Source organism: Palaemon carinicauda, chromosome 41 (genome assembly GCF_036898095.1).
Source record: "Palaemon carinicauda isolate YSFRI2023 chromosome 41, ASM3689809v2, whole genome shotgun sequence".
In the NCBI taxonomy this organism is placed as follows: domain Eukaryota; kingdom Metazoa; phylum Arthropoda; class Malacostraca; order Decapoda; family Palaemonidae; genus Palaemon; species Palaemon carinicauda.
In genome coordinates, this window is record NC_090765.1 from 21,332,246 (window position 1) to 21,353,434 (window position 21,189).

Here is a 21,189-nt window from a genome sequence, read left to right on the forward strand (position 1 = left end):
CGTTATCTCTCAGTATTGTGGGAGTTTTGTTTCTGGTGTGACCAAATTATGGAAATCTTCCAAGTCATATAAACTATAGCATTACCTTAGTTTGAGAGAGTAATGCTTCTGGGAATGAGGTTGTAAAATAATAAAATAAAATTCCATAACAGATAAAGAAGACACTGCATTTCGCATGTCCATAAATGTACATACAGTATACACTCGTACTTGAGGGGTTGTAATGTAATTTAGTGGACGAATTATTACCCATAAGATCAGAAATTAATACAAATTATAGCAGTTCACAATAATAGAAATATTTGCTTTGACTCGCCTTTCACCTTAGTGGAGAGTTGTGTCTGGCAGTAGGGAACTGAGAGAAAAGGAGAGGGTCACTGCTAGTGGTGAGAAATAGATTCTCTCCTCGCCTTACTGAAGCCTTATCTGGTTAATGTGGCTCTAAATATTTTTGCTTAGTTCCGGTTTCTCATATTTTCAGCATCTCCCTTTCTTTTATTCTAAGCGAGAGGATTGTCACTTGGCCCCTCATCTTTCTCAGGTGAAATCTCCTCTTGTGACTTCATCTTGGCTAGCTCCACCAGTGCCTCAGTCGTCAGCTGCTCACTGTGCTCATCCAGAAGATTGCTGATGTCGTCCTTGTCCACCGCCAACTACATTGTCTTCCCCAAGGACACAATTTCATTGTAAACTGCCTCCTGTGTTAGTTGGAATCCTAAATTGTTTTCAGGAATACATCAGACCACAATTTCCTCCATGCCAAATTGAGGGTTCTGTTTGTGTCTTCTTCCCAGCCTTTGTCAATTATTTTAAGGCGGCTGACAAAAGTGGAAATGTTCTTTCCAAACTCTCAAAGGGCAAGGTTGATCCTTTTGATGACCTCAGAGTAGTGATAGACCATTGCTTTTGTGTACAGTTTCTTAAAATTCAAGGTCATCTGCTGATCCATGGGTTGTGGTATTGGAGTGGTGTTTGGTAGCAGGGGCTTAATTCTAACGATTTTAATTTCTTTCATTATTATTATTATTACTACTACTAGCCACTCCAAGCAAGATCTTGCCTCCAGCCTGCTCTCGACAGCAGAAATTTTATGTACTGGAGGAAGCAGCACTTTTGCCTCTTCCAATAGATCCAGCAACAGCAGCACGGGCAGTAGGCAGGATAGACTTTAACTCTAGGGTAGTACCTGGTTTTTTGAAGTCTACTGCCGTGGATGATGTAGCTATGGGCCAGACCACTGGTCAGGAGCAATAGTGTATGTATTTTGCTTCATCTCAGAATGTTCGATCCAGAGATGAAGAAGTGAACAGACCTCGTTCTCGTGGGTGCAAAGGCAGTGATGTAACTCACACATCTGTCTGCAAACCAGGGAGAAAGCTGGGTTTTCAAAAGGAGAGATGCAGTCACAGTGAGATTCTACAGGTAGGCCAGACAAAACACAGCAGTGGCCCTCCTAGATCATCTGCTCTTAGAGCTATTTTTTTTCTCAACCCAATAAGCCAGAGCTAGAGAAGTGGCATACGGCAAAGCTTAGATCGAAATATGCGGCACCAGGATCATTGTGTATGTGCCACACTTCCCTTTCATTCCTAACTGTGCCAAGCCAGGAAGGGGGATAGAGCTAGAAGAGAAGGAAAGATAAGTTTAGATTGGCAATCCCCTCCTCCAGATAATGTATTCTGAGTTGGGGAATGCCTGTTAGCCAAGTGGGCAATAGTGCAGTGGTTGAAGTCCTCCGAGGCAGATACCGTCTACTTTTCACCAGCTCTTGTTCTTCCCTCAGTTGCTTTCTGATGACATTCTTGATGTACCCTCCGAAGTCCCCAAGAACTCTAGTCCTTGCTAAGACGGTGAAGGCGATGATGGAGTCATCGTAGACGGGTCTCATGGTTTGTACAGACGACTGGTGGAGAAGTCGACCAGTCATCAAACTCTCTCTCCTCTGAACGAGTTTGTTCAACTAACTGTTCAAGATAGAGATGGCAAGCACGGTATGTACAGCCATTATTTCTTGCTTTCCATAGATATCAAGGATCTGTTTAGTATTTCCAAATACCAATCCACCAGTCACACAGAAAATAGCTCCGCTTCATCCCCGAGGAAGTTTTATACCAGTTCAGACCTGTGATTTGCTAAATGCAATATTTCAACAATTGGTTGATTCTGTTGTCATTGAGGAGACGGTAGCCATTCAGCAGAAGTCAGGTATCTCACACACAAGACGGATGACGTACTTGGGGATGTTGATAGACATTGTAGCTGAAACAGTCTTTCCATCAGATAATCACTTGAACAGACTCGGGAGGGTAGTGCAACCATTCCTGATTGTTCAACAACTTCATGCTGGCTAGTACCGGGTAGTAATGTCTTTTAGGACATATTTTTGCTGGAGTAGCTCATTCCACATGGGCACCTCCACCAGAGATTGCTTCAATGGTGTCTATAGTGACTCTAGTCAGCAGCCACCGACTCTCACAACTTCTAGTTCTGGTGGAACAAGGAGTAACAGATGATCTACTATGGTGGCTGGACAGCAAGAACCTCACCAGGGTAGTCCCTCTCAACTCTCCACCTCCAGAGATGCTGCTGTTCACAGACACATTGTAAGAATGGTAGCTCACACCTGAAGACCTTGATTGCTTCAGGAGTGTGGTCCAAAGATGAAATGATCTTGTATATCAACCTGTTGGGAATGCAATCATTGCTCTTGGCACAGCAGACTTTCCAACAGTTTGATAGGACACTGTCAAATTGCAGGGCTCCAACAGTGAAAGTAGCCTAATGTGGAAAGAATATAAGTAACGAATAAAAAGATTTACAGTATATTTTAAAATCAGTAACAACTTTAGAATAGATGGCATGATATAAACTATTGAATTACACTAATGCCAACTGGTTCACCATGAAATTTTTTACAGCAAGTTTGAACTTCTGAAGTTCCACTAATTCAACTGCAAGATTTAGAATACTGTACCTGTACTATGTAGTGTTGAGTCATGCAATAAGGCAAGACCATGGGAATTAACTGCATACCTATACAATACTACATACATGATATTACAGTCTGGGAAGATCTAAATGCAAAGGATGGTCATAATTATGTAAAATCTTGTCTGAATTCATTTGAACTTTTGAACATTCTCCAGTTCAAAACCTGCGATCTCTTCTGTGCACTGTTAAGCACACTCGCTTCAGTTAGCTTTCTTAATTCAGGTCTTGACCCATCACCTGATTGCAGAGATGCTCTTCAACACATATGCTCGAGTTCATTTTCAGAAGCAAGCTCTTTGGTATTATCACTTTTCTGGCTAGGCACTCTTCTGTACACGCACCTGGTTCGATGCACGTGTGCTCACTAAGGGAAGCGCAGTCACCTGTACCCGCATGCACCTATTGTGAAGCGCACACTCCTTGCACGCAATCATATAAGAATTCTCTTGTTCCGCATGCACAATGTAAATCTCGAGTTCAATCTAGGGGTCGAATGCACTGCTCTACTGCCCACTTGCACTCCCCGGAGGTATTTTCATTCTCTTGGAGAGGATTCTCTGGTTCAGGCGCATTCCTATTTAGAGCATAGCACTATTCATGCTCCCTCCTATTAATGTGCAATTGCCTCTTTAGTTCATGCTCTTACCTATTTAGAACAAGCATTCACCCATCGGTGTCTTATTCCTTGTACATGAGCGCTCTCCTATTCACTCACACTGTCGTGAGCACACAGTCTTCTGCTTTTTGAGTGCACTCAGCTTTCCATGGGATCACCTTACAGTGAATGATTCTCAAGGGAGGATTCCACCACTTTAGATCAGCAAGGTAAACTAAATGGGGAGTTTGATTCCTGTTAAATACACACACTCATCCTCATCGATCTTCTTACGCTATCAAACTCCTGAGATCACACGGACTGCAGATCATAAAGAATCTAGAAGCCAGCACATGAAGGATAGATCGTCAAAGGCTAAGTCCCCACCTAGAAGGAAAACTTCTGCCTCAAGGACAGATAGAATAAGCACAGAATTTTAAGAGATAACCCAATGGGCAAAAGACAACTACTGTGACTGGTGTTCCCAATGTGACCACATAACCTCTATGTAGGTACAGACTTTAACAATATCATCTGAGGAAAGAATGGAAATGAAGGGCTCCCCTGAAACCTTAGAGGTCAGTCCAATCCCATTCACTTTGCCTGACTACCATCCAGGAACTGCTCTTGGCCCAGAAAGAACCCAAAACAATTTTCTGAACAACTGATAGTGAATAATCATTAGGCACAACTGACCCTTTGGCAACAGAATCTGGCCCCTCTCAGGAAAAACCAAAAGCCCAGGAACAGTCTACATTGTTGACAGTGCTTGACTTGAGGCAAATTAGTAGCTTGGGAGAGGCAACAAGTACCAGTCAAATGGGAAAAGAAGTCGACATACGATCTCTTTGGAGTCCCATGAAACTCCTCAGAACGTGCCAGATACTGAACTAGACAACAGCGCTATCACTTGTAACTCCAGCTGGAGTAATTAATTCTGGACCAGCTTGGTCCTAGGAACTTCCTCCCTCTTAAGGATAAGTGTTTCTATCAAAGGACAAAGGTTTTTATTGGCGTAGGAGCCATTCCCAATTTAAGAAACAAAATTATATTTTTTTATAATAATACAAACCTAAGTCCTTAACTTATCGCCTTATCCACCCCACAATTTTTAGGTAGAGGTCAAAGTGGCTACTCGGTAAGCTAGTAGGGACCAGGGCTTCCATGCTACTAACCAGTAACTATTGACACTTTTTTTCTAAATTTTAACAGCTGAGTTTCCAGCTTTGCTGAAATCATACTCTTATGAAAATTCACTTGTCCCTTTCATTCTTTACAGTGGATACGATTTTGGCAAATGCCGAAATGAGCCAAAATCCTTTTGTTCCGTAACTGAATACAAACCACGCTATTTACATGGGGTAATTACTTCGGCTTAGCTGAAATGACGAGCCCTAAAGTTTTAACGAGAGTTTCCTACCCCACCGCTAGTTAGCGGTGATTAGCTCACTTTACTTTTGGCTCGGAGAGACGACAGACCTGTCAGCGCTCTCCTCTCTGTTGACTGCCATAATTTTGTTTCCTTTATCTTTTCAGTGTGTGTATGAAGTTGGCCTCTATTACTCCTTATGCGTACGTGGCCTTGACTTCCCGGCCGCCCTTGTGGGACCTTTATGTCAGCCGTGGAAACGGATCCTCACTCCTTATGCCCTCAGTGTAGGGGCCAACGGTGTGATAGGTCTAATTTGTGCATTGAGTGTAGGGAGTGGTCTACCTCCCAGTGGGAGAGGTTTGCCCGGCGACGTAAGAAGAAGGCTCGGATCTTTCTTCTTCCGAGGCTTCTCGGAAGAGAGAAAATCCCAAGTCGTCGTCTTCCGCCGCTCATTCCTCCTCCGAAGCTCCCGCTCGGGCGGCCTCTTCCGAGAGGCCGGCGAGTGGTAGCGTAGACCGTAGACCGTAATGTTGTTGATGTCATTAACCGATCCCTTGGTGAGGGAGAGGTCATTGCCTCCCATAGCGAGGCGGCTGCCCCTTCCCCCTCGGAGGAGGTGGTTGTTTCTAATAATGATATTTTTCAGCTTTGGGCTTCCTTGGGGCTGCAGGGTTCGCCCTCCAAGGAAGCCCTGTTTGACATGATCAAACGGGGTGCTGCCGCCGAACAATCGTCAACTTCAGCGGAGATAGATCCTCTGTCTGTGGTTGACGTTGTTGTGTCGGAAACATCCCGTGGGTCTGGCCAAACACCCGTTCCTGTGGCTGCGGTAGCGGAAGGCTCTCTCCCCCCCCCCTCCGAACATACTTCGAGGGAGGAGCTTAGTCCCACGGTCCTCCTTCTGTTGAGACTCCCTCTCGGGGGAGTTCTCTGGTAGAGACGCCTCTTCGGAGGCCCATTGATGGTCAGCCTGCTGATCCCACGGCCCCTCGTGGGTGTATAAGGCAGAAGGCTCGTCCTCCCCTTCGCCGTATAGGCCTTCCTTCCCCCTTTAAAGGGGTTAGGAGGCGCCTCTTCGGCTCGTCGTTACCTCAGTCCTCTGCGGAGGAGACGACTCGCCGCTCTCCTGTCCTGCCTACTACCAACCTTGACCTCTCCGGGGATCGTTCGCGATCCCCTTCGGAGGATGGTCGTCCTTCGGGACAATGTGAACTGTCGCCCAGACCTTCGACATCCAAAACTGCCGACGCGCTTTACGCGCCACCTGAGACTGCCACTGCGCATTCTCCAGGCCCTTCGGGGTCGACTCTTTCTTGTGAGAAAGGCGTCTGGAGGCTGGAGACCAGTCGTCGACCTCTCGACCGTGAACGGGTTTGTCAAGCAGACTCCGTTCAGTATGGAGACGGCAGACACGGTCAGGCTTGCAGTGAGACCACGAGACTTCATGTGCACACTGGACCTGAAGGACGCGTACTTCCAGATCCTAATCCATCCGTCTTCAAGGAAGTACCTGAGATTTTGCCTAGACAACAAGATCTACCAGTTCAAGGTGCTGTGTTTCAGTCTCTCCACAGCGCCTCAGGTGTTCACCAGTCTTCACCATCATTTCTTCATGGGCTCACAGGATCGGCATCCGTCTCCTTCGTTATCTGGACGACTGGCTGATCCTGGCAGAGTTGGAGGCATCCCTTCTTCGCCACCGAGACAAGCTCCTCGAAGTTTGCCAGGATCTGGGGATCGTGGTAAACCTCGAGAAGTCCTCTCTGCAGCCCTCTCACAGACTGGTATATCTAGGCATGATCATAGACACCAATCTCCACAAAGCCTTCCCATCAGACGAAAGGATAGCAAGGCTGAGGAACCTTGCAAAACCTTTCCTCAATCGAGAAGAACTCCCAGTCCAATCGTGGCTTCGTCTCCTCGGCCACCTCTCCTCTCTGACCCGTCTCGTCCCCAACAGTCGCCTCAGAATGAGATCCCTTCAGTGGCGACTGAGGTCTCGGTGGAGTCAAGGACTCGATTCCCCGGACATCCTGATCCCCATGGGATCTGCGGAACGAGCGGACCTCGAGTGGTGGGTGGCAGACGAGAACCTACGAAAGGGAGTGGATTTTCTCGTCCCTTCCCTGGATTTGATGCTGTTTTCGGACGCATCAAACAAGGGGGGGGGGCACGTTCTGAACCACAGGGCCTCAGGCCTGTGGTCAGAATCAGAAAAGTACCTTCACATAAACCTGCTGGAGATGAAGGCCGTTTTCCTGGCTCTTCAGAAATCCCACCAAGTCCTGGCGGGCCACTCCGTAGTGGTGATGAGCGACAACACCACAGTAGTGGCTTACATCAACAAGCAGGGAGGTACCTTTTCGGAACAGCTATCCCATCTTGCAGTAGAGATCCTGAGATGGTCCGAAGTCCACTCGATATCACTTGCGGCTCGCCGACAGTCTGAGCAGAGCGACGCAGATAGTGAGTACCAAGTGGTCTTTGGATCCTCAGATAGCCAACAAAGTCCTGACTTTGTGGGGTTCCCCAACTGTAAACCTGTTCGCTACGGCGTTGAACGCCAAGCTTCCGCTGTACTGCTCCCCAGTCCCGGACCCCAAGTCCCTCTGGCAAGATGCCTTCCAACAACGGTGGGACAACGTCGATGTGTACGGCTTTCCCCCGTTCTGTCTGATGAGGAGTGTCCTCAACAAGACCAGAACATTGGTCAATCTCTCGATGACCTTGATAGCTCCACTATGGCATCATGCAGAGTGGTTTCCGGACCTTCTGCAGTTCCTCACGGAGATCCCTAGGGAGCTCCCTCCACGTCACGAGCTACTCAAACAACCTTACTCCAACACCTTCCACAAAGCCATAGCTTCGCTTCGACTTCACACCTGGAGACTATCCAGCATCTCCTCACAGAGAGGTTTTTCGCAACAGGTTGCGGAAAGGATGTCTGGCCACCTGCGCAGGTCATTCGCAGGAGTCTACCAGGCGAAGTGGCGAGTTTTCTGTGGTTGGTGTCGTGGAAGGGGTGTCTCTCCCCTAGATGCCACTTTACCAGCAATAGTGGAGTTCCTTGTGTATCTGCGGGAAGATACACTCCCATTCATACACCTGTGATTTAGTCACTTTACTTTTGGCTTGGATAGAGAGCGGTTGTTTCTTCTCTCCCTCCTCCCCTATTCTGGACTGCCATTGATTTTTGTCTTTTAACTTTCTTTTTCTTATACATGTATATATATGAAAACATTCTTAATGTTTATGTATATATGTGTATAGAAATAAGATAAGTTTCCTTTTCGGTGTTTGTGCTGTGTGTGTGTGTGTGTGATACATATACGACAACAACACTTGCGTAGATTAGCAAGGCCAGCACAGTTCCACTTCGTGGGGAACGACCTCTCCCTCTCTGGTCCATCGGTCTTCCCGTTGGCATATAACCGTTAACTTTGCTGCCGCAGGGGAATCGTCATCACCTGGTCCCTCTTCATTCAACTATTGTCTTCGCCTTTTCCATTTTCCTACGGGAAACATGGATTTCTGAGCGAAGGGAATGTGGCCTCTTAAAGATTGACTACGGTCTTTCTCTTCTCGAAGTCGTTCACCTTTACAACAACAGTGTACTGTTGGGGAAGCTCCTTTCCTGTACGCGGATTACGTTGCTTTTCCGATTGCTTGTCTCAATTATTTTTAGTGAAATTATAATTGTATTTTAACTTTTCAGCTTTTCTCCGAGGGGAACACTTCCCTTCGGAGGGTCAGTGGTTCTCACTATTAGTGAATATTCTTACCTGATTTAAATACTTGTAATTCTGTTTTTATTGCAGTTACTCCGCTCCCCCCCCCTTTTCCTGTGGATGTCGATTGGGGAAGGAAGGGCGCAATACTTATTTTTATGTTGTTCCCTCTGGGTTCCTCTTCGGAGTTCCTCCCTAGGGAATTTCTGTTGAATAATTAATTTTATTTTTTCCCAGTTAACTATGCAGTTTTTCTTCGTTCGACTTAGAGTCCCAACGAAGCAGAGCTGTTCTGTTCATGCCTGGGGAATCTGCTGTCCCTCAGAGGACATCATCATGGGCTTCATCCCTTCTCTTAGAGGTACTCCCGCGACAACATGACCAGCACCTCAGATCATCCTAGAACACTAAAGGAAGTTCACCTCCAGGGGTTGGACAACTTCCCTTCCGATGGAAAGTTTCCTCCCCAGGTGTGAGGTTGTTTCTCCCTTCAGAGGGAGACCTTCCCACATCTTAATAAATTCATCGTCTCCGACTGCTGTTGCTGCCTTTGCCCAGAGTTCTTTCCCCCCTTGCTGAGTTTCTCTTCCTTCAGGGGCAGAACACAGTCTTGGCAAGTCTCTTCGACGAAGTGCTTACCTCGCTCGTTCGCGAGAGAGGCCACTCATAGAGACTTCTCTTCGGAGGATCGCTACTGTTAAGATCAGCTTGCTGATCCACCGGCCCTCAATGGGCGTCTTCTAGTCTCTTCTACGAAGTGTTCACCTCTCTCGTTCGCGAGAGGGGCCTTTCATAGAGACACCTCTTCGGAGGATCACGCTGCTCATCAGTTCCTGATCATCTTACCAGCAGACCTACCAGCAAAACCTTGCGCTGCAACTTAGTCCGTGGACTTCGGTCCTGCACTCTTCAATGGACCTTTCACGGTTGCCATCAGTGGATGCTCGCCCTTCCAACAGGCACATCCCAGTTCCTGATCGTCTTACCAGCTGACCTGCCGATCTACCAACACATCCTTACGCCGCTGGTAGTCCTTTGGACTTCGGTCCTGGACTCTAACGCGGACCTTTTTACGGTCCCGATCGGTGGATGCTCGCCCTTCCAAAGGGCACATCCCAGTTCCTGGTTATCCTGCCAGCTGACCTACCGATCTACTAACGCAACCTTACACCGCTGTTAGTCCTTGGACTTCAGTCCTGTACTCTTCCGTGGACCTTTACGGTCTCCATAGTAGATGTTTGCCCTTCCAAATGGCTCATCCCAGTTTCTGGTCGTCCTGCCAGCTGACCTGCCAACCTAGTAGCGCCAACAGTCTCCCGCGCGCGCCGATGATTTTCCGTGAGCGCGCCAACAGCCTTCCGCGCGCACGCGCGCCAATGATCTTGCTCACGCAGTCTTCCGCGCACACGCCGGTGGTCTCCTGCGTCAATGGTCTTCCGCAGCAGTCTCCACGTAGTACTCTCACGCACGCGCCAATCTACCTGCCCTTGCGCAACCAGTCACACGCTTCGATGCATTCTAGGGACAATGCACAAAACTACACAGTGCCTTACTGCGTGCTAGCGCTCTTCCGCACTTTCCTGTGCCCTCCTGCGCAGTTGCGGTCTCAGATCCAATGTGCCAGCTCTTGCCAAAGAGTCAGGGCTCGCAGATCCACTGCACCAGCTCTTAGCAGCGCTTGCCTGCTCTCCAGGCAGAAATTGAGCACCAGCATCATCCTGTGTGCCATCGCTCCAGTACTCCTACACACTCGCGCAGTAGGCAGTAAAAAGGAATAAAACTTTTTGGACAGGTCACCATTGCCCCATTCCTCCCCACAAACACACAACATTGCTACCGGGAAAAGCTTCACAGAAGGATTCAAGATCCTGAAGATTCCATCTTACAAGGGGAATCAAACGGGGAATCCTTGGTCCCTGTCTCTTCTGAAGTTTCTTTTTTCCTTGAAAGACCACCGTCAGCAAACAGGAAAGCATCAACAGTCTGATCTCTAGATCGCCGTTTGCTGATGGCTGGCTGGTTCACGGTTTACTGATTGCTAGATCGCAGATCGCCAATTGCTAGCTCAACAGTGATCTTTGACCTCTAGTCCCTCCAATGACTAACGATCTCCGATTGCTAGCGTTTCCAATCACTGATTGCTAGTCAATAACCAGTCATCAGCTTGCTGATCACAAGATCACTGATGGGCAGCTCATCTTTTTTCGATCATTGAACTCAGCTCGCTGATCTCTGACCAGCCCATCTTCAGCTTGTTCATCTCTGACCAACCAGGAGGGACCATAATCAGCTTGCTGATCTCTTAACTCACTGTCGGCTCACAGACCACCCATTCATCGGTCATCGGCAATTCGCCAGCAGTTCATGACTCGAACTTGCTAGTCAACCTCTTCCTGTAGTTTCCTAGCTCAGAAGGTATACAACATACTTCTCGCTACTGGTCGTTCGCCATCACACCTAAGTGATCGGCAAACGTTCAACAACCCTCTTCAACGGCTTGTCGACAGGGAACTACTTGCGAGCACTCTCCAATCGCACAGGAACCAAGATACCCAATGGTTAACCATTAACATTTGCCAGATTGATTCTAATCTAAGGAATAGCATTAATCCCATCAGGGTGCATGGTAAGGCTAAGCATTGCCTTCCTTCTGTTAGTTAAAGGAACTCTCTCTCAGAGAAGAATTCTTACACTGGGTATGCAAAAGGATCCGCAAGGAGCTGTCCCTTTGGGTTGATGTCCACACCATGTTGGAGTTCGAACAAGAGCTAAGACATCAGGTCTTCATTTGCACACTGGACTTAAAGGACACTTACTCCCAGGTCCAAACCATCCATCTTACACGATCGGCTTCTGTCTCCTCTGTTTCAGGACAACTGACTGACCTTAGCAGACTCGGTGGCAACCTTACATTAACACCGGAACTTCTGAAGTCCTTTTACCAAGATCCAGTGATCAGGGTAAACCTGCGGAAGTCTTCCCTACTTCCCTCTCAGAAGACTGGTGTATCTGGGAATGATTCTAGACACCAATCTCCACAATACCTTCTCGAAACGAGAACAACTCCCATTCCGAAGGGACTTGAGTCGGACTAGAATCAGACCTTCAATCCCCCAAACATTCTGACCCCCATGGGACCAGAAGTTTGGACAAACCTCAAGGGATGGGTGTCGGTCGAGAATCTACAGAGCGGCATAACCTTCTCATCCTTCCCCACCCCTCGGACTTGAGGTTGTGCTTAGAACACAAAAGAAGAGAGGAGGGACCATAGTGTTGCACCACACGACCTCAGCCCTCGGGACAGAGTCTGAAAGTACCTTCACTTAAATCTCTTAAGAGATGAAGGCCAACTTTCCGGTCCTTCAGCAGCCTCATCGGTTCCTAATAGACGACTCAGTGATGTGATGGGCGACACACACCACACCACATAGAGACTCACACCGACAATCAAGAAGGAACTTTCTCGTAGCCTCTTCCCATCTAACAGTATAAACACTAAGATGGGCCAAAGTCTGTTCGGTACCACTATCAGCCCGCTTCATTCCAGACTAGAAGAACGCGCTCGCTGACAATCTGTGCACAGTCCGAATGGTCTTTGGATCGCCTTGTAGCTGACAAAATCCAGACTTTATGGGGTCCTCCAACTAGGGATCTGTTCGTAATGCTCCTGAATCTCAGGCTGCCATTGCTCCCCAGCCCTAAACCCCTGTTTTATCTGGAGAAGGCCACTCAAGAAGGCTAGAACATCGGTCAACCTCTCAAGGACTCTCCTAGCTCCGCTATGGCATTATGCAGAACGGTTTCCAAACCTTTTGCAGCTCCTGATAGTCTCTCCAAGAGAACCCTCTCCCCATCACAGGCAACCCACTTCGACACCTACCACAAGCTCGACACCAACCACAAGCTCGACACCTACCACAAGCTATAGCTTTGCTATGATTGTACGCCTGGAGACTACCCAATACCTCTTTTGCGAAAAGGTTGTCTAGATATCTGAGGAATTCCTCAGCATCAGTCTACCAGGCAGTATAACGTCTTGTGTGGTTGGTGTCATGTGAAAGTCTCTCTTCACTCGATACCTCGATTCTAGCAATAGCAGAATCCTCGAGTATATACAAGAGGAAAAGACCCCCTATTCAGTTTCGACAGGTAGAGATGATCACTCAACCTTGGTCTTTTACCTTCAAACTGAAAGAAAGGGACATCCTCTCATCGATAGACTTTTCCTAACTCATACGGACTTACAACTTGCCTTTCCCCAGTCAGAATTACCTTCCTCTTAGAACATGGTTCAAATTCTCCGATCCCTAGAGAGACCTCCTTATGTTCCGCTTCACCAGGCAACAAATTTTCTCCTGATTTAAGAACACAATGTTCCTACACACTTGGACAGCAACCATACGAGTCAAGGAAATCATGGTTTCTCTTTCGACAACGCCCATTATTGAGAAGGGCGAAAGACAATGTTCAGTTCCGTCCCTGAGTATGTCGCCAGACACAGTCTCCAGAGGTGACGGATCCTACACAAGTCTCCACTCGGTAACGGACGATCCAGATCATCCGTACTGTACCCAGGGTAAGGTATGAGACTCTACCTAAAGAAAACGGCAACAGCCCACCCGGGTCCCTTTTCTTGTCATCAGCACTGGGAGAGACTAGAGGAGGATCACTGAAATATCGTCTCGACATGACGATTCACAGTGTCAGGGGCATAACTATGCCCCTGGTACTTCTTAGCAGATTACTCTGTGACGCAGGTTTTACAAGAAAGGATATGAATGCTCCAGGCGACTTTCACAACCTTTCTCCTGCAACACGTGACCCACAGGAACTCGATACGATCTCTATCGGCCCGGTGGTGGCTGCACAATAGCTGGTTGTATATCTCAAGCTCCTTATTGGACAAGTAGCAGAAGGTTGAGGGCACTGTTACCTGGTTTTAGTCTGCGTGAATGAAAAGATTTGACTGGCTCTTATTCTTTTCTTTATCCTACCCTCTCGTGGGGAAAGTAGCATCCTAGGTTCTCTGCATAAGCTGACCTCAAACCACTACAGGTAAATCATGCTCCCTTGTGTACCTAGTATTAAGCTAATACTGTTGCGTGCCCATACCCTGGCGAGGTGGTACAGTATTGGGAAAGTCTTGGTTACATCAGGGTTTTCCTACATAGACTCGGAATAACTTTACCTAGACAGTCGCACGTCTCAAGACACAGCTTGCGTAGGCCGCGGACCTTGCATAGTACTAAAATACTCAGATAAGGAGCCTCTGGGCAAAGCCGAAAGCCAGATTGGCAGGGACATCACCCCTAATTAATAGCGTGGTTTGTATTCCAGTTACGGAAAAAATGACAAATTTGTAGATACCGTATTTCCTGTGTCATAAGACTTATCTTTTTCCCAGAAAAATGCCCCCCAAAATCACCCTGCGTCTTAACACTAAGAAAATGTTGTAAAGGAGATTTGACTTCTCTGAAACACCTATCTAATGACATAAAAGAACTCACACTCACTAGACATAAAATATAGACCTACAATTATCATCCATAAGTAATAAATAAATTTATTTTTAAATTTCACTTTGTTTAATGAAGTACTAAAGCAAGTTATCTGTTTATTTTGGTGATCAGCTGATGACTTACTTACCAACTATTTTCTGCAAGCAAACATGCCAACTAGTGGTTTCCTAGCAGACGATTCTGTGCCATACTAGTTGTGTTGTTTATGCTGTATTTATCTATTTTCTCATATTTTCTTAATATTTTGTGATAAAGCAATATTTTGATAATTTCGTCGCCTGAGTTCCTAAATACTACAAAAAGACAGTTGTTGAATAAGACCTTGGTAAAAACGTCTATTATTTGAGTGCAGTGTTGCCAAGTTAGAAGCAAAAATATCTAGACCTAAAGTCCCATACATTAGGAAAAGTATTCCACCTAGAGGAATTTCTAGAAACTTCTTTGATCAATTATTATTTTTTGTGGAAATGTGTAGCCTGTATTAGGAATTTTTGAAATATTACTGGAATTTTACTTCTTTACCAAAAATTGATTAAGAACATTTGGCAACACTGCGTTCATGTAAACAACACTTGAAACATTGTGACATTATCGACATAACACTAAATGTGTTAGTTGTGGTGGCAACTAATACAGATTTAGAGGTTTCTAACGTGAAAATGTAATAAAATTGGGATAACCAGCATGCAACTAATTAATATTAACTTAAACCTTTCATAGTACATCCAAAATATGAAAATTTACTGTGCCTAAGAAAAATCACAACGACTAGGAATTGCTGCTAGGATAGTTTATAAAATCCTCAATTTCTTTTTTTTTTTTTTTTCCAAAAACTGCTTTGCTAATTTAAGGGTGCGTCTTATGACACGGGAAATACGGTAATTTGTATTTTTCCTAACTATACAAACCTTAGCTATTTATACAAACTTGCCCGCCATCCCTATCCCCCTTGAAGTCCTACCTCCAAGCAAAGTGACTATATCACAGGTGTGTGAACGGGAGTGGTAGCAAGGTTACCCCCCACCCCCACCCCCAGCCCCGCTAACTAGCAGTGTGGGTAGTTAACCCTCACTAAATTTTAATAGCTCGTCATTTCAGCTCCGCCAAAAGTATAACCCCCAATAAATAGCTAAGGTTTGTATAGTTAGGAAAAATACAAATTATCTGCGAATTTGTCATAGTATTTCCAAATTTGTTACAGTATATTGTTTTTAGTATTCAAGATTTTATAAATACAGTAAATTCTTTTTTTTTCAGTAATAGTGCAAAGAATGTAAAGTTTTGCAGATTGATGAAACTAAGAATTTTCATGTCCTTCATGTGATTTAGTAAATTCAGCTTTATAGTGACAGAAAATAAATGTTATTTACTAGTAATGAATTTGAACTGTTGAATAATTATACATCTTATTGAATTTTGTATTTTTTTTTCTGTTTTTGCAGATTGGTCGTCCATCCCAGATATTGCAGTTGACATATTCTTCATTAGAGTTTTTGTACAAGTCACCAAAATGTCTGTTAGAAGTGGACGTGTAGTTAAAACCGTGCGTACGCTCACAAGGCCAGCATTAGAAGCCCCTTGTTCTTATTCTAGCTATAATTGCTCTATGGTGAGTATACTTTATTGAATGTGATATTGTTACTGAAGATTAGTGAAATAATATTTTTTATTTATAAGATAAGAAGTACTGGTAATATGAGGGTGGTTATGTTTAGAACCATGAATCAAATTGGAAATTTACAGCAAGTGGAGAGTGGATTAATTAAATATATTTTGGAAATCTTGGCCCTAAATGAAACACATTGTAAAGGGATTGGTAAGGATTTCTTAGACCAAGGCACTATATATATATATATATATATATATATATATATATATATATATATATATATATATATATATATATATATATATATATATATACACACACACACACACACACACAAAGTGGTACCTCTACATACGAATTTAATCCGTTCCACAACTGACTTCGGATGTAGAAAATGTTCGGATGTTGAAACGAATTTTCCCATTAGAATACATTGAAATAGGATTAATCCGTGGTTGAGCCCAAAAACCTATGATAACTCCTTAATAAATTACTGCACAGGATTACACTTGACAATATGTACTCTAAATTAGATAATAGACATGTAAATAAGAATAATGATCAAGAAATAATAAATACGAAATGGGTTTTTAGCGTCACTTTACCTTAGAAAGTCCAGCGCAGGTGTTGTTGGTCTTGCTACGCAGAGAGGAGATGGATGGGCGGCGAGGAGGTAGAGAGGTTGACTACGATAAACGTACACTACCGTAACTTATTCTAACTTACACTAAGTGAACTTTAACCTAACTTAGCTTATTTATTTTTTTTATTTTCATATTAAATATTTATTTTTACATTTTCTTTTTTTCTTTTTGATTAATTTTAATCACTTTCACACACTCCACTTAAAATTGATTGAATTTTTTTCTCTTCACTCTTTGCCGTTTTCTTTGAACCACTTCCATTCTCTTCATCACGAGTTCGCTTTGTAGTTTTTTAAAGAAGCTATCGATAGAAAGTTGCTTGGTACAGCTTTTCAGAATTGTTTCAAAAATAAGTTAGGGAAACATCATCAAACTGCGCAACTACACGACAAACCTGCAATTTCTTTGATGGTATTTGTCGATGAAGTCGACCACGTCTTGATATTTTCCTAACACGTCTTTTATTGGCGCCGAACCTATTGCAAGTTCACTCACACGGATGCCACGCTCATGCTTTTCAATAATTCTTTGCTTTACTGCTAAAGAAAGCATTTCCTTATTCCTTTGCTCACCACTACCACTTGCGAAACTAAGCCTTTTAGGACCCATGATTTACGTAAAATACCGTAAAAGGATGAACGTAAAAAATCACGATTAAAACACAGTTAATAGCAGAACGCACAGGGCACAACCACACGAAGCCGACGAGAACAGAGGAATGTCCCAAGCCACGTTAATTGAGGGTCCCTCCGAGGTAGAAATGCTGCCTTCTATCGGCGGAAATGAGAAATACATCCGGCGCTATGAGTACCATCTACGTTCACGGGTATTGTTTACTTCAAGTGTTGAAAAAAATTCGGGTGTAGAGTAGGAACGTGTTCGAATTGTACTTCGCGTGTCGAAAAATTCGGATACAACCGGTACGACGAAAATTGCTTACTTCGTGTGTCTAAATAAAATAAGGGTGTAGTCGAAAAATTGCTCTAATTTTACTTCGTATGTTGGAAAATTCAGATGTAGATACGTTCGTGTGTAGAGGTTCCACTGTATGTATATATATATATATATATATATATATATATATATATATATATATATATATATATATATATATATATATATATATATATATTTGTTCCAACATGGAGTACTTACCTCAAACTACTTTCTTAGGAGTATCTGGGATCTCCTCCCAACCGACCAGAATTTTGTGTAGTTTACCCTATCTCCGTTTTCTATGCAGGGAACCTCTGGCGGAAGGATACGCGCCATGAGGCGACCCAGGGTCAGAGAGCGTGCTCGCTCAGGTCTCGACCTTCAGTAAGTTTTATGATAGATAGGTTTCAAATAGTCCTGTAAGGCACTCGGGGTAGGATGGGTGGGCCATAACCCGAAAGTAGTTCGAGGTAAGTACTGTTAGGAAAAATACAAATTAATTTAAATTTGTGATTTGTTCCAACACGGAGTACTTACCTCGAACTACTTTCTTAGGAGACTTATACCTTAGGAGGTGGGAGTGTCCTTTTGGACCTAGAGACCGTGATGAAGGGAAAAAACGAACCTAGATAGGAGGCTAGGTTCTGCTGACCCAAAAATAGAAACGGGAAATGAGGGGAAACTACGCAAAACTATCTTAATGTCTAAGTAACTCACCTCTGTAATAATTCTCGGAGACGTATTCATTCACTGACTGTGTATCCCACTGAAGGTGAAGGAATCAAGGGCCATGTAGGTGAAGGGTGGTGGAGGGGGAAGGTAAGGAAGGAACCTGGGTCTCCTGGACTTAGCGCCCACGGTTTCCCTGGTGCTACACCTTAAATCTTCTGGAACGCAGAAATAACGGGACCAATTGAGAAACCGTCCAAAGATTTCCAAGAACATTCCTTTGGGTAGTGAGCCGTAAACGTGGGCTGCCTTGACCAAGTGCCTGCCCTCAGGATCTGGCCCACTGCCATATTTCTCTCGAAGGCCAATGAGGTGCTCAGGCCCCTAATGTCATGTGGTCTCGGTTTTCCCGAAAGAGAGACCCCAAGAGACCCCCGAACTGCCGTAGGCTCTCGTGATATCCTGCTGTAGCCAGAAGGAGATTGTGTTCTTAGAGAGTTGATGGGTGAAGTACAAGGGGAAGGCCAACGTTTTGTCTTTTGCGCAGGCAGCTATAAACCACATATTGTGGTTTATTAGCAAGGTGTCAAGGTGATTGTGGTTTATTAGGGAGGTGTCAATCTTGATCCTTAGATACAACCTAACATTGTTCTAGGACAACCCAGCTTACTTGCTAGCCAGGAGCCGGACTTCCACCCACCTAGAACAACCCAGCTTAATGGCTAGCCAGGAGCCGGACTTCCACCCACCTAAGAGTGAGTCATCCTATGTAAACAATGGAAGGTTTGTTAGTGTGGGAACAAATGACAAATTTGGAAATAATTTGTATTTTTCCCCAATACAAACCTGTAGTTGTTTACAAAAATTGTCCCGCCATCACCTGTCCCCCTGAACTCTTGTCTGCAATTGAAAAGTGAGGCATCTCTGTGAGTAGAGATGGGTGGCTGCGGTGCCCCCAGGCCACCACCTACCAACCCACAACAGTGGGAAGGTAGGGTTGCCACCTCGCATTTTCGGTGTCTATTGGCTGCCTTCCAGCTTTGCTAAAAGAGATATCCTAAGTAAACAACTACAGATTTGTATTAGGGAAAAATACAAATTATTTCCAAATTTGTTGTATATTTGGCTATGCACCAACAAATGATTCCCTTGGAGAGGAAAAATGAATACTATGAAGAACTGCAGAGTGTAATAGATGAGATCTCAGATAGTGATATGAAAATTGTGATTGGTGACTTCAATGCTGAAGCTGGAGGGAATAATCAAGGTATAGAGAACGTGATGCAAATGAAAATTGAGTAGATTTTAAAAGTTTCTGTTCAACAAACAATCTTGTCATTGGAGTTACTCTTTTCCAGCACTAGGGCATCCACAAATATTCATGGACTTCACCATGTGGCAATTAGAAAAATCAAATTGATAACATAGCTATTAATAAAGAGAGAAGGAGGAATCCGAGAAATGTAAGAGGCTATAAATGTAGGTATTGGTAGTGAAATTAAAACTGAAAGCACTAAACAAAAATGTAGATAGAGTACTGTACCCAGGTTTGATACAATTAAGAGAAACATTTGCAATTGAATGTAGGAATCTATTTGCAGTGTTAGAGACCTTAAGAGACAAAGAGCTGACAATTAATGAAGAATATGATATGATACTAAGAACATATATCAGTCAGGTGGTAGTGAAGTTTAGGGACAAGCAGTTACAAGGAGAAAACCATAGATATCAAATGATACTTGGGATACTATAAAAAAGGAGACAAAGACAAATTGATTATTGAAAGTATTTGAGGAAATAATGAAAATTACAAAGTAGAGAATGATAAGTATTCCAGTTTTGATAGTAAGGTCAAAAGAAAAGCCCAGAATGACTGGATAGAATATTTAGACAGGAAGCAGATGAGGCTGACAAAGCTATGAATTCAGGGAGTGGCTATAGTGTAAGTATTGTTCATAGAATTTTTTATGAAATCTCTACTGGGGCAAAGAAGAATAAGCATACAGTATATAGTACCCATCAAGAAGAGAGATGGATCTGTTATAAGAACAGAAGATGAAGAAAGGCAAAGTTGGATGAATTACTTTTTTAGTGAGGTCATAATAAGAGATACAAAGGGGATAATTTGATTGACATTTCTGGAGCTGAGGAAGACCTTGATATGCCCATGAATGAATAAAGTGTGTTTGAAGCTGAAGCTGTCATTAAAAAGCTTAAGAGATGGAAATCCCCAGGATACGATGGAATAACTGCCGAGATGATACTGGCAGTAAATGAAGAGCCAGACATTCAAGGTGTCACCCCTTCCTTTACAGAGTTTCACCTCTAACCGATCTCCTCACGTTTGCATGGGAGGGACCAGTGCGTATCTACTCAGGAGGATGACCCAAATACGTTGAACACGCAGTACTGTATGCTCTTGCCTTATATGTGAGGAGAGAGTAGTTACATACCTGTATTGGAAATGCTTCCTTCCCCAAGAATATGTTCAGATATTAGGTTTGGATGTTCACTACGTGATCAGACTCTGCGCATATTCGTCAGTGATATTCAGGCCTCAAAACTTCTGACATCTGCTTTCTTCCAGCTCTTCCAATTCGTCTTCATGGAAACATTCCCGTTGTGTTCCCCATCATTAAGACCAATTCTTTCTCGTCTGTTCTCAAAAATTATCATTTCCCACGAGATCGGTTTCGATAGGTAACTGCAACCGGGAACGATATAATCAGGAATCAGGTGATCGGTAGCCGTGAGTAGGCATCAGGTGATCAGTAGGAGTGGGTGTGAGTCAGGTAATCGGTATACCACGAGTGTGAATCAAGCGATCGGTATACTGTACCACGAGTGGGAATAGAGCAATTGGTAGCAGCAAGTGGGAATTGGTCGATTGATAGCCACGAATAGGGATTCGGGCGATTGGTAGCCGCGAATGGGCATCAGGCGATTGGAAGCCGCAAGTGGGAATCAGACGATTGGTAGCCACGAGTGGGAATGAGGCGAACGTTAAAACATTCTGTAACAGTATGCCAGCTTGAGCTGATTTCTTCTTGTATATAAAGAACTACAGGTTTTTGTTTTTAGGGAAAATAAAAATTGCTTCCAAATTTTTCATTTTACGGGTGGCAT

General features: G+C 44.3%; 1 protein-coding gene across 3 annotated transcripts in view; it reads left to right on the forward strand.

The window, feature by feature from the left end:
* Positions 1 to 21,189, forward strand: part of dgt1 (dim gamma-tubulin 1) — a 40,057-nt gene that overhangs the window by 2,796 nt on the left and 16,072 nt on the right. For 2 of the 3 annotated variants that reach the window (XM_068364205.1, XM_068364207.1), the window contains exon 2: positions 15,648 to 15,814. In XM_068364205.1, the coding sequence (XP_068220306.1) occupies positions 15,716 to 15,814 (99 nt within the window). In that variant the 5' untranslated portion in view covers positions 15,648 to 15,715. Of the gene's footprint in view, positions 1 to 14,846; positions 14,867 to 15,647; positions 15,815 to 21,189 lie in introns of those variants that run through there. The other variant, XM_068364206.1, reaches the window with a different exon arrangement.